General features: G+C 47.2%; 1 protein-coding gene across 1 annotated transcript; it reads right to left on the minus strand.

Annotated features, from left to right (window-relative positions):
• Positions 1-13,674: 13,674 nt before the first annotated feature.
• Positions 13,675-14,199, minus strand: LOC137815594 (uncharacterized). Its single transcript, XM_068618709.1, has one exon. The coding sequence runs from the start codon at positions 14,197-14,199 to the stop codon at positions 13,675-13,677; it is 525 nt and encodes a 174-aa protein (XP_068474810.1).
• Positions 14,200-17,034: the final 2,835 nt, after the last annotated feature.

Raw genomic sequence — 17,034 nt, forward strand, 5'->3', positions numbered from 1 at the left:
CGTACCTTAGAAAACTTTCAGGGAAACTGATATACCTTGATGTTTCAATGCTTACTGCCACGTGTTCTTCTGACCTGATCGCTACTCTACGTGGAGGGCCTTACAGCGCCATAATCCAACTTAGGGATAATCCCTCGTGTAAGCCTTCCTTCCTCGAAGTGCATCTGGCGCAAGGGGTGACTTTCTGGGTGCCAACTCATGCGCCCCAACCTCTAGTCACTCGCCTTGGGAGTGTATCTACCTTCCTCTCGTACCACGCACATGGTTCGCCCCTGGGCGTGGCCCTCTCATGGGTCGTATCTGTCCCAAGGGTCTCCCAGAGGTGGCGTGGGTACTTCAAAAGTCAGGTTACTCCTCACTGGCACTAGGAATATGGCCTTGAAGCCACCTTTCTCTTCTCTTTATTACTGTTCTGAGGTACTGAGGCCTCTCGTGATGTCGCCCCACCCATGGGTATCGGGGGGTGACACCGTATACGCCTTATCCTGGCGATGCCTCATCCTAGCGACGCCTCATCCTGGCGACGCCTTAACCTGGCGACACCTACACCTGGCAACGCCTACACCTGGCGACGCCTACACCTGGTGACGCCTTAAGCGGTCAACCTGTTGACTTTCTTCCCTGGGCTCCCTGGATGGGTCCCACCATATGTTTGACTTTGACATCAGGCTCTCTGAAGGTTTGATTTCTCCGTCCAATATAAGGGAAACCCATCTAAAAGAGAGGGATCCCTCCGATTGCTGCGAACTTTGAAGAAGTTCTTCTTGAACCCCTTATATGATTGTTGGAAGAGTGTTAAGAGTACCCTCCCAGCCACACCATTGAAACTGACCCACAAATTTTTCCCTGGGTCTTTGACCTCGAAGAAATAAAGGAAGGCGTGAGGCCAAGGCTGCAGCAAAGAAGGGCAAAGGCCCTCACAAACGCCCAACTGTTAGGGTGTAGTTGGGCGGGGGTAACATGCACCTCGGTCAGCAGCGTGCACTCGAAAGGGATAAAGGGTAACCGAAACCCCAGTCTTCGGAAGAGGGTGGAATAAATCAAGCAGAAAGGGCCTTCAGGGTCAAAAGCTTCGTCAGAACATACTGGCTCCCCCTCGCGACAAGCCACCATCTGCACATACTTATCGTGGTCTTTTCCAAAGACACGTGATGGATGGCAGGATTGCTTCTTCCTATAGGTTGCTATGCTCTTAAGGGAAGTAAAGGTGGACGTTTCCTCTAAAAGGTCCACTGATGCCCAGTGGTATAAAGAAGGTGACAAGGGACGACGACAAAGTCAAAGTGGAATTAGAGTCCGAGGGAGAAGCCGGTTCGGGAACTCATTTGGTCATCTCGGATGGGGAAGCTAAAAATAAGAAGAAAAAGATAAACTTTAGAAGGTCGAAGGTGGCCCAACTCGACAAAATCAAAGAAGCCCCGAAAACAGAGACTCGAAGCATGAACAATAGAAATTAATGTGCGAAGAAATGCAGAAGTCATAAACAATCCCAGGCATATATGAGCATGTTACAAGCAGTGAAATCATAAGTGGCGAAATGACCGGGAAATAAAAATCATACTTTTCAGGCGATGAGGTTCGAGGGTTTGAAGTTTTGGGAGAGAGAGAAGAGAGTGTTCTTTCGCAAAGGCAAAGTGAAGATTCGCGTAATCAAAGGTGATGAAACAGTGGTAAGGGCGTAAGGGATAAAGTGTTCAAACAGTACACAAAGAAGTTCAAGCGCTAACAAGGCTCAGCCATTGATCCCGACACGTGTACGTTCACCAATGAAGAAATGATGAGATGTCACTTCGGTGCGCTATTCACACCCGTCACCCAGTGCCACATAGGTCGCCCAGTGTGATCACTTAGTCTCTTCACTGAAACCAGTTATAGATCGAGACTGAGGGGCTTGTGTCCCGACCAGCCCTCGATCATCAACCCAGAGACTAAACTCAGACATCGTACACCGATGCTTGGTAATGGAACGGGGCCACGTGAGATGGGCCCCAGACGCACCTACCAGGGAATTGGTTAGTCTTCGATATTTGTATCCCAAACCCCGATGTTGGAGATCGAGATCGGACCTCACTGGTAGAGGGAGAAGATCAGACATCGGTTGTATAGACGTTGTAGAGGGTCACGTAAGATGGGCCCTAGAGTTTTGCTAAGATAACAGATAAAGACAAGAGATGTGTGGGGAAGCCTAGGTCACGACGGATCCATGCACGTGGTGTGTATGACGTATGAAGGCGCAACACGTGTGGATAATCCTATGAGGCATTAAGGCCCATTAGGGTTAGGGTTTCCAGAGAAGCTGCATGCATGGCACGTGAATACTTAGGGCACCCACGAAGCAGACGGCGCTAGAGAAGAGGTGCACAAGTTGGTACCCAAGCGGCCGCTCTATTATTGGTCGCACTCCAGTTAAGGGAAGTTCATGTGCCAGATACGCTAAGATTCTATGAATAGCAGCACAAGGACATTCCCAAGGAACCCTAGTCAAGGGTAACAAAGCAAAGGTAAACCCTAGTTTCAGCCTACATAAAGGGTGTCAAAACCCTAGTAAGGTACGTAGTTTCTAAGACTAAAGCTAATATACACACTTGGTGTTTCTTTGCCCTAATACTAACTTGAGCGTCGGAGTGCAAACAACCGTTAAGGCGCCCCTTTGTCTTTGCAGGTGAGAGGTTTCTTGATCAAGAAGGAACGTTTCTCAGGCAAGATTGAAGGGTGGCAGCAGTTGTTAGAGTTAACCGGTAGGAACAAGCTCCAAGATGAGTGAATATTGAGTCGCCACTTGAAGCACACTCTGCTCAAGATAAGACTTATAAGAAATTTGGAAAACACTCAGGAATTCACTCTAACAGTTTCTTTACTAAAAATTCAATATGATTCACAAGAGGGGAGACACCCTATTTATATATATGAGTTTCTCAGAGAGGAAAAGTGGATGGGTAGGGGCATAAAGAACTACAAGCTTCTAGAAACAAAGTGAATTGTGCACACATGGGGGAGTCTTCTAGAATCTAGGTCAAAGGTGAGCACATGGGAAGCTAGGTTATTCTTCTTCTAATTGGTCCAATGTGAGCCCAATTGATTACAAATTAAACTTGTCTTAAAAAGACTAGAATGAAAAGTAATTTATAATCTGGCCTATGCCCGGTTGTTCTTCTGAGGATCTTTTGATGGATGGTGAGGCCCTGTGTCTATGCTTGAGATGTTTGACCTAGTCTTGAATCTTTTGGATTTGTGGTTAGCTTCTTGTAAAGTTATGTCATATCGTCTTTGCGCTTTCTGTAGACAAATAATTATCTTTTTTAAATATTTTTTTATGGGATTGTTATAAGAAGAAGATTTTCTAAAAGATGTTTTTCTCTATATTTGTTCTTATACTCTAACACAAAGTTAAACAAGGTCATTAATATCATTATTGATAGAATCCTCTTCATCCGAATTGGTTTTTCTTGGAGATTGGTGAGATTTTGTGGAAGCTAATGGAAGAGATATGTCAACGAGAGTTCCAATGGAGCTATGGATTCCTTGGAGCTTTTGTGAGAAGTTGGGAGAGTGATTGGTTCAGCCAAATCACTTGGAAAGGATGGAAGAACAGACCAAAGGTGTCTATTCTAGAGAGGCTACATAAGAGAGTGCTTAGGCTTGCAATTTGGCAGCATATTACTCATATATATGATCAATGTTTTCATGAGCCAAGCACTCGAATTTATAGGCTAGAGGGTCGGCCATTTACAAGCAAAAGGAGTTGGAAAATTCAAATGGAAATGGTTTGAATTAGGCGCCTAAAATTAAGTCACAAGGAAAGCACGATCAAGTGTGCACCATGTGACCTAATTAGGTATAATAACCGACCTAGGGTTTAATGTGGGCTGCAATTAAGCCCAATTATACCTTAGGTATGTTTTAGAAATCTAACCCTAATCCTAATCTACTTATGGAAAAATACAAGCCCAAATGCTATTATACTTTTAAGTAAGAAAATTTAAATCCTACACTAGAATTTAAACTAGGTTATGGCATTTTTAAACATATATAAGAGAGTGTCTTTGTCATCAGTAGCAAAGTCCTAATCTTCTTGTCTTTGCCTCTAGTGGTTGGTCCGGAACTGAGGCCTTTTCCATCAATTATAAGGTAAAGGTTTAACTTTATCCCTTATATCATAATTAAGACCACTCTGGAAACGAGTTATTGTAAGTCTATGTTCTTCATAGATACCCGCCCTTAGCATGAACAACTCCATTTTTTTTCTATATTGTTCTACAAACATATCTCTCTGTGTAAGCCTATGAAGTTGTTGCATTAATTCCCTATCATAATAAGAAGGTACATATCTCTTTCTAAGGGTTGACCTATGCTCATTCCAATATCTTATTTGGGAATTATTTTGTAACCTGAGATCTTTTCTGTAAGTTTTCCATCAAGTCATTGTTGATTCTTAAAAACTAAGGGTTGTTACCTCCTCTCATGATCAATTTGGTGGCAGTAAAAAATTTGATCAACCTTCATCTCCTAGGTTAGATAATCATCTTTGTCTACTGAACCATAAAAAGGAGGAAGGTCAATCTTAGGTTTTTTGGGCACATGATGAGTCCTATGTCTAGGTTGTCTAGGATTTTCTCGGTAGTACTTTGTGTTATGATGACCACTGTAAGCATCATTACTCTAGGAAAGACTACGATGATGGACACTCCTATGTTTGTGGGATTCTTCCCCATGCTTACTCTGAGACCTATGGGTTTTGCTTTTTTGAGTTTGTAAAAGTTTCTCTATCATATCCCGTAACTCAAACATTTATTTGGTTTGTTTGGTTAGTGTTTTATGGAAATCAATAGGATCTTGAGCATTAAGATTACCATGAACACTAGAATGATGACATGGATCACTCATTGTTGAATTTGAAAAGACAATTATTCACAAAAGTTTTTAATTAAACTAGAGTACAAAATGGTTTCAATTTTTTTTGGTGAAGTTAGTCAAGGATTCAAGAATGAGTGTTCTCCAAATTCACTCCCATAAAAGCGAGTTGAGTCTCAATGGACTACTTAAGTACCAAGGCATTCCTAGCTAGAGTTTACCTCAGATATTTCTTACAAAAGTTTGCTCAAAGAACTTCAAAACAATTTTGAAGCTTAAAATGTGTGTGTGTGTGTTTGAATGCAAAGATGAACTTAAGACCAAAAGAATCTTACTAAAAAAATAAGGAAAGAAAAAACCTAAGATAGACTTAAAAGCAACAAAATAAAAGAAGGAAGACAATACAAAAATAAATCAAGAAAGAAAATTGTTCCCGCCGGTTGACCTAGGTTGTCTTTATGTGTGGCTTGTCCTCACGAGCTAGGGCCCCTTCATTCTGCTCCGTCTGTGAGTACCTGAAAAGAAGTGAACAAAGGGGCGCCCTCGCGGCCGTTTGCACTCTGACGATCAAGTCAGCTAGCCAGAAACATCAAAGGTGACGCACCCCCGGGTAGAACACTGTGACTGAATGCTCTGAGGGTGGTAGAAAACTATACTGAATGACTAAAGCTGTGTTGCCCTAATCGTCTTGTGCACACAGTGGGTGCGCAGCGAAAACAACTAGGGTTTATGGTCAATGTAAAACTACGAGAATTAGGTCAAAACTTGGATCCTTTTCAAACGTCCCAAGGTCCCTTTTTATACACCTCTCGCATTTAAAACGCGTTAAAGCGCATTGAAAGCATATAAAAATATTCCTTGGAACACTCGAATCTTAACTGAATTAACACGTACCTTAGCGAACTTTTAGGAAAGCCTTGATGTTTTCAGTGCTTATTGCCACGTGTTCTCTGACTTGATCGCGACTCTTCGTGGAGGGCCCTACAACGCCGTTACCCAACTTAGGGTTAATCCATCGAGCAAACCCTCCTTTCCCGAAGTGCATTTGGCAAAGGGGGTGACTTTCTGGGTGCTAACTCATGCACCCCAACTTCTAGTCACTCACCTTGGGAGTGTATCTACCTTTCTCTCGTACCATGCACGTGGTCCTCCCCTGGGCGTGGCCCCCTCACGGGTCGTATCTGTCCCAGGGTTTTCCAGCGGTTGCGTGGGTACTTCACGAGTTGGGTTACTCCCTACTGGTACTAGGACTGTGGCCTTGAAGCCGCCTTTTTCTTTCTCTTTGTCGCCATTCTGAGCTGTCAAGGAGGCCCGAGCCCTTCTTATGATGTCTTGACTCGGCTATTGTCTTATCTTGGTGATGCCTTTACTTGGCGACGCCTTTCTTGGGCGACGCCTTTGCGAGGCGACGCCTTTCTTAGGCGACGCCTTTGCGAGGCGACACCTTTACCCGGCGATGCCCCAAGCGGTCAACTTGTTGACTTCCTTTCCCTTCTGTGGGGCCCTCGAGCGGTCCCACTGTGTGTTGACTTTGACTTTGACTTTTGGTCAACGCCCTGGGACGGGACAGTACACAGGCCCCCAGTGTTGAGCTGATAAATTATTTTTAGCAAAAAGACTAAGGCCTCGCCCTATTATCCACGTGGCATTCTAATGACGTGTCATTCTCTAATCAGTTGACATGACATTCTCAGCTGACGTGACATTCTCTGTACCGCTGATGTGACGTCCCTTCGAGTGCTCTGACGACGCAATGCTCTCTGAGCGAGAAAGGTGACGCTTTGGGTCTTGCTCTAATTTCGTCACACGTGGCTCAACGCACGGTGATGTGATTCCAATAGCAAAGAAGAGAATGATTATTGACATTCTTAGGAATCAACTTGAGTTGGACAATTGTTAGGCACTTTTTCTTAGAATTGGATCAATGTTCTAAGTCAAGAACTCACCAAAACTAGCACCAAATCCAAACTCATATGGAAGTTCCTCATATTGTCAGATTGAACCAACAAAAAGAGGTAAAAATCAAAAGCACCGAATAGAATTGAACAAGAACTAAAATGAACCGAACAAAATGAATTAAAAGGCAAGTGAACTGAAAAGGAGTGCTGGAAACAGAAATGCACCGAACCAAAAACAGAGAAGAAGAAGAACAGCTGCTGAAAACATAAAATAACCGAACCAAAACTCAAGAACACAAGCTAAACTTGAACAATTGAAAGAGAAGGAAGGTAGGAGAAAAGAATGCTCATGAAGATGGATGTAAGGTTGGATGATCACGCCACTAGAAGGATGGTTGCTCCTAGATGAGTGTGCTGCCGCCACTTGAGGACACCATGGATCCTTCAAGATAAGACTAGAGAAGAAGGCTCAAAAGCTCTCCAATGCTCTCTCAAAAATTGAGTATAGTTTCTTTAGTCTAATTTCAAATCCGTAAAAAAAAAAAAGGGAGCACCTCTATTTATAGCCTAAGGTGCTGAAATGCAAGCTACACAAATTCAAAAACTCCCTCCTAAAAGCTACCAGAATCGGCGCCTAAAACAATGCATGAGGAAGGTGTGACCTCTTCCTTCAGTTTGGCACCTCCTATTCTACTCCTACACCTATCTACTAACACACCCCCCCTAAGACTCCTAACTAAAGACTAAAAGATGCTATAACAATAGAGGTTTCTAATGTTTCCCTCTAAGCACCTTCAACCTAAAGAAATTACAAAAAGAGAAAATAATTGTCCCCTAGCTCCTAAAGCTTTGAACATGCTTCTTGTAAGCCTTTGAGGTGGGCTTTGACCTCCATGGGCGTCCTCTATTTGTGCCTCTACCTCTTCTTGATCTTGTTGATTGGCCTCTATGTCCACTTGAGCTTGATCTCCATCACACGGTCAGCACTTGGTGCCCTTTGCGCTTCAAGTTAGCGCTTAATCCTTCGACACGTGGCGCGATCCAGCGGCTGAGGGTGCGCGTCGTTAGCGCTTCTTGAGTTAACGTTATAACTTTTGAAAACGTGCGCTCGAGTCACTGTTTCATTCATCTCTTCGCACTCTCTTCTACTGTTCATCCCTTCTATGAAACCCTTACGATTCTCTACGACTCTCGTGTTCTTTCTTCTCGCGAAAGCTCTTGCCTTTCTACGCACCAACCTCAAAGGTATGGTTTTTCTTTCTTGTTTGCTCTTACTCGTTACTGTATAAACCTCATAACTGCCTGGGTCTGCTTTCATTTCTGCATCTCTGTGTTTTTCTTATTTCTTCGTTTTTCCCCGTTTTTCTCTTTTCCGCGTGGGTAGGATTTTTCTAGGGTTTTCTCCCCCCTTGCCTCTTCGAGCCCTCTTTGCTGAACCTTTACCTTTTCTTCTTTCTTCAGCTCTTCATCCATCCATGGTGCGCACAAAAATAACACCCAATCCCCCTCCCCCAAGGGTTCACTACAAGGCCCTCTATTCATGGGCTTCCGACGAGCTATTGAACGAATGCACCAAACTCACCACTGTTGAAGACATAGAGAATCATCTGGGTGACTTGCGGTTGTATACCTTCAACGCCTTCTGCAAAACCCATCATTCCCACATCTCCATTCGCCATGGCACCCTTGGGGAGCTAGTTTGCGTGGACGATAGGTCCAATGGGGGAAAACCCTTCTTTTTCTTTTACCAAGCAGTATTCAAACGCATCGGCCTGCGCCTTCCCTTCACGACCTTCGAGAGGGAGCTGCTCACGGAGGTCAATGTAGCCCCTGCCCAACTACATCCCAATGGCTGGGCCTTCGTCCGGGCTTTCCAGATCTTATGTGGGTACCTGGGCATCCCACCATCAGTGGATGTTTTCCTCCACTTTTTTGAAGTAAAAAAAGCAAGGGAAAAGTCTCTGGGTGAGCTTTTCTGGGGTCGCTAGCAGGATCCTCTTCACCCTCTTCCAAAACTCCTTCAAAGGTTGGAAGGGTAACTTCTTCAGGGTGTGTTGCGCCAAACACGACCCTACAGCCCTAGATGGCTTCCCCTTATACTGGACGGAGAAGCCCAATCTGATCAAACCTAAATCTCTGGACGAGTTGGACTCTACCGATAGGGAGGTGTGTGTGGCGTTGGCTGGCCTGAAAGTCGTCTTCCACACCCCAACATTGATATCTCGCGAATTTAAGGCCAACACCCTCTCTGCATACTTTGGTAGGGAGTCTCGTCCTTTACTTGTTTTCTTCATATCTGATTCTTGGTCGTTCTCTAGTTATTGCAAGCAATGTTTATCTGCTCTAACCCCTACGCGTGTTGTTGCTTCGTGAATTTACCTTCGTAGCAGAGTGCAATCCTGTTCTTGGCCTTTGAGTTTGAATTTTGATTTTGTGTTTCCATGCCTCGCCCTCCGTATTTGATACTTCTCTCTAATTAATCTTTTGTTGCTTGGTTTGTTTTGGTGCAGCATCAGTGATGGATTCCGCAACACGAGTTGACTTGGCCAGGTCTTTGAAGGCTCGCCTTGGCGCGCAGTCTGCAAAGGGCGACGCCTCCAGCACCTCCCTCCTTAAGTCCAAACCATCGCCACCATCATTACCATCTCATTCCACCGAAACACCCGATTCCCCCCATTCCCACCAAACACCAAACTCCCCCCTCACATCACAAACACCTTCCATAGCCCAAACACCCAACTCTCCTCCAACACTTCAAACACCTAGCTCAGCCCCTCCCATCGCTGCAGTCCCACTGGCTGCAGCTAGCGTTCCCTCTGTACCCCTCCCGACAAAGGCAAGAGGGTGCTTGTCTATTCTTCCGAGGATGACGACTCGGATGTGGGGCCTGCTTACAAGAGAAGGAGGACCAATCGAGTCGTCCACTCGCGCTCTTCTTTGCCTCCACACGGGGGGTCCATGAGGGACAACCCCCCTAGCGCCACATCTCCCCCATGCCAAACAGTCCAAGATGAAGGGGTGGTGAAGTTTATGCCTTCATCCGCTCCAATGCCAGCACCAATCCCAACATCAACAACAACACCAACGCCGACCGCCCCAACAACCACCCCAGAACTCATAGCAATTCCCCCTCCCATCATGCAGCTGATGAGGGGCTTTAATGATAAGCTGTCGCCAGGTGAACCTTCCAGGGTTCCATGGTCAGAGGGCATGCCTTACTACCTGGGTGCCTTCTTGGTCGTGGCCCTTGAGTGGCGTGCCCAAGCAAAATCTAAAGCTGTCAAGGCGCGTGCACTCCAAACCCTCGACAGGAAGTGGCTGCCCTGAAGGAAGAGAAGGAGAACTTGTGCCGCAGCTGGGCGTGCCAGGAGGAGGTCTACAAAGCCTCCTCGAGAGATGCCCGACAGTCCAACGCGGAAGCCTGCAAACGACTCACTGAGCTCCTTGAACAGGTAGCGTCTCTTCAGTCCAAGATCGTCGCCCTTGAAGCGGTAATGCGAACCTCCGAGGCACAACAGAAACTACTTGCTGATCAATGTGCTGCCCGGGGGTAATCACTGGAGAAGATCGAGGGGGAGCTAGCTAAAAAGATGGAAAAGCTCAACCTTCTCCAAACCGAGCATAATCAGTTTCAGACTGAACTGAACAAGCTTCAAGTGGAGAAGGAAGCTCTTGAGAAGCAGCTATCCTCTGGTGACTCCACGATCGAAGAGCTGGAGAGGGCAAAGGGAGAGCTCATTGCAGAGAGGGAAGCCCGAGACTCCACCATTGAAAATCTGAAGTGGGCTAAAGGAAAGCTTATTGACAACATGGTTGATATCTTTGCAGAGGGATTCAAGGAGGCCTTACCTGAAGCCGCCTGCGAAAACCCGGGAGTTGACACCTCCAACTGCAACCCTCTCAACCATATTGTCCATGGGAAGGTCGTTCCCCTCGACCTTGGGGATTGAACTTCACTTAATTAATCTTCATTTGTAAATTTGTATTTTCTAACATTTGCTCTGTAATTCTGACACTCAACCTCATTTAAATGTTTATTCAAGCTTTATCTCTACATCCTCGTGTACTTTTAGCTTCTCTGCTTTACTGCTTGCTTTACTAAAACAAAGGCGTAACTGGCACATACTTTCGATGTATCGCTTCTTCGCCTTGTCTTTAACTCTTTAGGTAGCACGTGACCTTCTCTTTTCATTCTTCCCTTCTGAGTAGCGGTGCATACCCTTCTTCTGATCTTTTCACTTAGAACTTCACTTGGCCTTCAGCGAGGAATCTTCCCCATGAAGGCGTTGCCTGCCTCGTCATTGCCCAAAGGCAAAGGAGAATTTATCTTCGCGTATTTTTCTTGTCTCTAATAACTCGTGTTTTTATGCTTCTCCTTCTTACTCTTCACTTACTTGTTCTTGAGCCCCCAAGGGCTTACTACCAAGGGCATCGCTGGCTTTACCATTGCTTGGGGCGAAAGGGGTCTCATCTTTTTCTTTCTGGCCTCGACATCGCTCAAGGGCGAAGAGGGCTTAGTTGTTCTCTTGTGGCCTCGACATCGCTCGAGGGCGAGGAGGGCTTATCTCAACTGTACTGGGTGCCCATACTCGAGGAGGGACCTGCTCTGGGTGTCCTCAGCGTATCTAGACACTTGGGACAGAAGTCGCGCTCTGGTGACGACGCCCATGGAGAGGCCTATACAATCAGCACCGTATTGTCCATGGAGTGTCTAAAACACCAAGGCAACTTAGCCCTTATCTCTTTGCGTCTGGTGCCCACACCTGAGTAGAGGCCTACTATGTCAGCGTTATATCGTCCTCAGGGTGTCTAAAACACCAGACACTGGGGCTAGCTGTATATTCCTGAAGAGGGGGCGTCCCGAAGGAATCCCCTAACCCCTGCTCAAGGACTAGACGCCTTGATTTTTGACTTATACTGACATCTGGTACTGGGGCTAGTTATTCATACTTGAGGAGGGGGCATCCTGAAAGAATCCCTTAACCCCTGCTCAAGGACTAGGCTCCCGGATTTTAACTCATACTGACATCTGTTACTGGGGCTAGCTATTCATACTTGAGGAGGGGGCATCCCGAAGGGATCCCTTAACCCCTGCTCAAGGACTAGGCTCCCGGATTTTAACTTGTACTAACATACCTGTTATATTGCTCTGCGTCTGACCTCCGCTCCTTTATTTGGTGATACCTACTCTTGGCGACGCCTCATCTTGGCAACGCCTCATCTTAGCGACGCCTCATCTTGGCAACGCCTCAGCTTGGCGACGCCTCATCTTGGCAATGCCTCATCTTGGTGACGCCTCATCTTAGCGACGCCTCATCTTGGCGACGCCTCATCTTTGCGACGCCTTAACTTGGCGACGCCTCATCTTGTTGACGCCTCGTCTTTGTTTTTGTTTCTTTGATCTTTGATCTTACATGAAAGGGAAAACTAAGGCAAGAATATCTTAAACTTTTCTTTTCTTTATTTGGGTGACCTCGTTAAAAAACCCTCGAGAGGGAAAAAGAGTGTCCCCTTTACAAAGCTTCAACTGAAATAAAACTTTAAATTCGCAGCATTCCAACTACGTGGGATGGGGCCTCCATCTAAAGTCTCTAACTTATACGAACCATTCCCCTTAGCTTTGGTTACTCTGAACGGTCCAGTCCACTTGGGAGACAACTTGTTTTCTAACTCGTACGGGTGAGCCTTCCTAATGACCAGATCACCAACCTGGAACTGTCGTAGCTTCACCTTAGAGCTGTATTGACGCTCCACTCTTCTCTTCACAGCCTCAGCCTTAATTTTCGCCTCTTCTCTGGCTTCATCTATTAGGTCCAGGTTGACCCTCCTTTCTTCGTTGGACTCTTCTGCCACGAAACCTAGGAAACGAGGCGAGCTCTCGTGGATCTCCACTGGTATCATGGCGTCCGATCCATACATCAGGCTAAACGTTGTTTCCATGGTGGAAGATTGAGGCGTGGTGTGGTAAGCCCATACGATCCTTGGTACTTCTTCTGCCCACGCCCCTTTAGCCTTCTCCAATCTGCGTTTCAAACCCCTCAACAAAACTCTGTTTGCTGACTCGACCTGCCCATTTGTGTGGGGGTGTTCGACTGATGCAAACACTTGCTTGATTCCTACTTCTGTACATAGCTTCCCCAACAGTTGGCTCGCGAACTGGGTGCCATTGTCTGACATGAGACGCCTTGGCACCCCAAAATGACACACAATGTTCTTCCAAACAAAGTGTTGTACCTTGTGCGTAGTGATCTGTGCCACTGGTTCGGCCTCTATCCACTTGGTGAAGTACTCGATGGCAACGATCAAGTACTTCATCTGCCTTATCGCCAATGGGAACGGGCCTAAGATATCAATTCCCCAAGTATGAAAAGGCCACAGGCTGTATATGGATCTTAGTTCCTCTGGCGCGCCTTGTGCCAATCAGCGTGCATCTGACACTGCTGCAATGCTGAGCGTATCGCACACAATCCTCTCTTACTGTTGGCCAGAAAAACCCTGTGCGTATTACCTTGGATGCCAAGGATCTTCCTCCCACATGGCTCCCACAAATACCTTCGTGGAGCTCATCCATTATCCTGGTGCACTCGTCGCCACTCACACACGTCAAGATGGGGTGCGTAAACCCGTGTCTGAATAATATCCCATCTACTAATGTGTATCTTGCGGCGTTCCTCTTAATCTTCTTCCCTTCTTCCGGCTCCGTTGGGAGGATTCCGTCAGCTAGGTATCGCCTGTAAGGGGTCATCCATGTGTCGCCTTCTTCTAAAGCACACACCTGTACACCTTTTTCTTCTTCTGGCGAGGTCGCATAAGTACTGATGCAGGGTGCCCTCGCCGTATCTTGACTCAAGGAGCGATGGCTCCTTGGTTTTCCTCTTGTTGCACTAACGTGAAGAACGTCCACCCTGTTGTCTGCAACAAACTTTCACGGCATTTTGAGGGTCTCTTGTATCACAGTCCTCTGCCTTCCCCCCTTGCCTGAGCTGGCCAGCTTGGCGAGCAGGTCAGCTCTGGCATTCTGCTCTCTAGGGACACGCACCAGCTCAAACGCGGCGAAAGCTCTTTTCAACACCTCGACGTACCTTAGGTAGGTGGCCATCTGTGAGTCCTTTTCCTGATACTCTCCTGTCACTTGCCCTGTGACCAACTGTGAGTCACTCTTCGCCAGGAGGTTCTGAGCACCCATTTCTTTAGCCAACAGCATCCCAACAATCAACGCCTTGTACTCCACCTGGTTGTTGCTCGCTTTGAAGGCAAAACGTAAGGCTTGCTCGATTAGCACTCCATTAGGACCCTCTAAGATTATCCCAACACCACCCCCTTGCTTGTTGGAAGATCCATCCACTGAGAGCACCCATTGTGACCCTAACTCCACCTCTTGAGGGTCTCCTCCTGGTGAAAGTTCTGCCACGAAGTCAGCATAGACTTGCCCTTTGATGGACGGGTTCATATTGGATATCGAACTCTGACAACTCTACCGCCCAGCGAACCATCCTCCCTGCTACATCCGGCTTCTGAAGTACCTTTTGGATAGGGAGGTTTGTCATCACCACCACTGTGAAGTTGTGGAAATAGTGGCGGAGTCTTCGGGCTGAGAACACCACTGCTAGTGCCGCCTTCTCTAGTGACTGGTACCTCAATTCCGGGCCTTGCAAGGCCTTACTTACGAAGTAGATGGGCTTTTGCACTTTGTCTTGTTCTTGGACCAGCACAGAGCTAATGGCCCACTCAGTTACAAAGTACAAGCGGAGGGGAACGCCTACTTGTGGTTTGCAAACAGTTCTTCCAGATCAACTGTGTGCTACCCTCCCTCTTGTGAAGTTATGACCATGTCATCTACGTAGGCCTGCACGTTCCTTCCCAGCATGGGTGCAAGGACCTTGTCCATCAGTCTTTGGTAGGTGGCGCCTGCATTCTTCAGCCCGAACGACATCACCTTGTAGCAAAAACTGCACGTTTCCGTCATGAATGCCGTTTTGTTCTCGTCCCTAGGATGCATCTTGATCTGATTGTAACCTGAGAATGCATCCAAGAAACTTAGCATCTTGCAACCCGAGGCGCTATCCACTAATGCGTCGATGTTGGGCAGTGGGTACGAATCTTTAGGGCATGCCTTGTTCAGATCTGTGAAGTCAACGCACATCATCCACTTCCCATTCGCCTTCTTCACTAGAACTACATTGGCTAACCACTCACGGTATTGTATCTCCCTGATGTGTCCGGTGCTGAGCAGCTTCTGTGTTTCTTCCTTCACGACGAGGCATCGCTCTTCGTTGAACTTCCTCCATCTTTGTCTCACAGGGTGAACCTTGGCGTCCATGGTGAGATGGTGGCATAAAAAGTCTGGGTCGACACCTGGCATGTCCGCCGCAGTCCATGCGAAAGCATCTTGGTGGCGCGAGATTACTGCGACTACCTCTTCTTGTTCTCCTTGGCTCAGCAAGCGTCCTATCTTGAACACCTTTCCCCCTTATCTGTCTTTCTACTATGTTATCCTCTGGTTGGGGTCGCTCATTTTGCGCATTCTCTGCAAGAGACTCATTCGTGGAGTCCTCTTCCATAGGCGTCGCCCCAATGGATGCATCGGGCATCGCCTCCTCTGGCTCTTCTTCAGCGGGCGAGGCCTTGCCGCGTACTCCTTCCATTGGTGAGGCATCGCCATTTCCTCCTTCTGTATATGCATCTTCTATAGGCGTCGCCCCAAGGGTGGCTTCGACCGGCGTGGACTTCGCGGGCGTCGCCTCTTCGAACAGCTCTAACTGCATTTGCGAATCTGAAACGAGAGGTCGCTCAATCACCATGACCACGCCTCTTTTTGTCTTTAGACTATTTTCATAGCACTTACGGGCCTCTTCTTGATCTGACTTGATCATAATCACCTTGCCACTAAGATCTGGTAGCTTCATCTTCATGTGGCGCGTGGAGGAAACCACCCTCAATCTCTTCAAGGCAGGTCTACCTAACAAAATGTTGTAAGCTGAGTTGGCGTTAACCACCAAGTACCGGATGCTCTCGGTGCGTGATGCTGCTCCATCAGTGAACGTCGTCCTTAGCTCCAAGTAGCCACGTACCTCTACTGGGTTATCTGCAATCCCACACAAGCATCCAGTATAGGGTCTCAAAAGGTCGGGGGACAGCTGTAGCTTATTGAAGGTCGACCAAAACATGACGTCTGCAGAATGCCTTGGTCGACGAGGACCCTATGTACCTTCCTTCCCGTTGTGACTATTGAAATGACCACTGGGTCATTATCGTGGGGGACGACATCCTGCAGGTCAGCCCTTGTGAAAACGAGGTCTGACTCCCACGGGTCGTCTGGAAATTCCTCTGCAACCGAACTTACTGACCTCACATATTTCTTTCGTTGAGAGGCAGTGGGTCCCCCTCCGGAAAAGCCGCCAGAGATGGTGTGCACTTCTCCGTGAGTTGGGATTTCATGCGCTTGACCTTCCTCTGGTGTCGCCGTGGCTGTGGTCGCAGTGGACCAGCGAGATAATCTTTCAAGAAACCATTCTTCACAAGCTCATCCAACTGATAGCCCAACGCTAAGCAGTTTTTAATGTGGTGCCCGAATGCTTCGTGAAATTCGCACCATGATTCCTTGTGAGGTCCCAGTATTTTGTCGGACTTCACCGGTGGCCTGTCAGCTATGTTGGGGACAACGATGAGGTCTTTATGTTCCACCAAAAAGTTGTGCCTTAGAGGTCTATTGCCCTCTCTCCTTCCTTCTGATCGACCCATAGGTTGGGTTCTCCTTGTCTCGTAGGTGCACCTTCTATCTTGATTCTTTCTTTCTATAGTGGCTTCGTGGACTCTAGCAGGTTGTGCGCGTATCTGCGCTCTCGGGCGTGTGGGCGCAGCAGTCGTGCACTTCTCGTATGCCTCGCCCTCAGAGGCAATGTGTTCTACCGCCCGACGCCAAACTTCCGTAAAAGTTTTGGGATGGCTGCGATTGAGTGACTTGCTGAAAGGTCCAGGACACACCCCCTTCCTGAATGCGTACACGATCATGGGTTCATCTGTGGTACCCACATTCACCACTTGCGCCCCGAAGCGGCTTACGTACTCTTTCAGGGTCTCCCCTTGATACTGTTTCAGGTCGAACAGGTCGTACGAGACTGGGGATGGGGCCCTGTTGGCTAAATACTGCTCTCTGAATAGCCGCGAAAGCTGTGCGAAAGACATGATGTGACCCTCTGGGAGGCTGATGAACCAATCCATGGCCATCCCAGTCAAAGTGCTCATAAAGAGCTTGCATCTTACGACATCAGAACCGCCTACCAGC

This window comes from Phaseolus vulgaris, chromosome 10, assembly GCF_000499845.2.
Source record: "Phaseolus vulgaris cultivar G19833 chromosome 10, P. vulgaris v2.0, whole genome shotgun sequence".
NCBI classification, from domain to species: domain Eukaryota; kingdom Viridiplantae; phylum Streptophyta; class Magnoliopsida; order Fabales; family Fabaceae; genus Phaseolus; species Phaseolus vulgaris.

Excerpts from the sequence above, each read along its gene's own strand:
- LOC137815594 (XM_068618709.1), bottom strand. The coding sequence starts at position 14,199 with ATGAACCCGTCCATCAAAGGGCAAGTCTATGCTGACTTCGTGGCAGAA.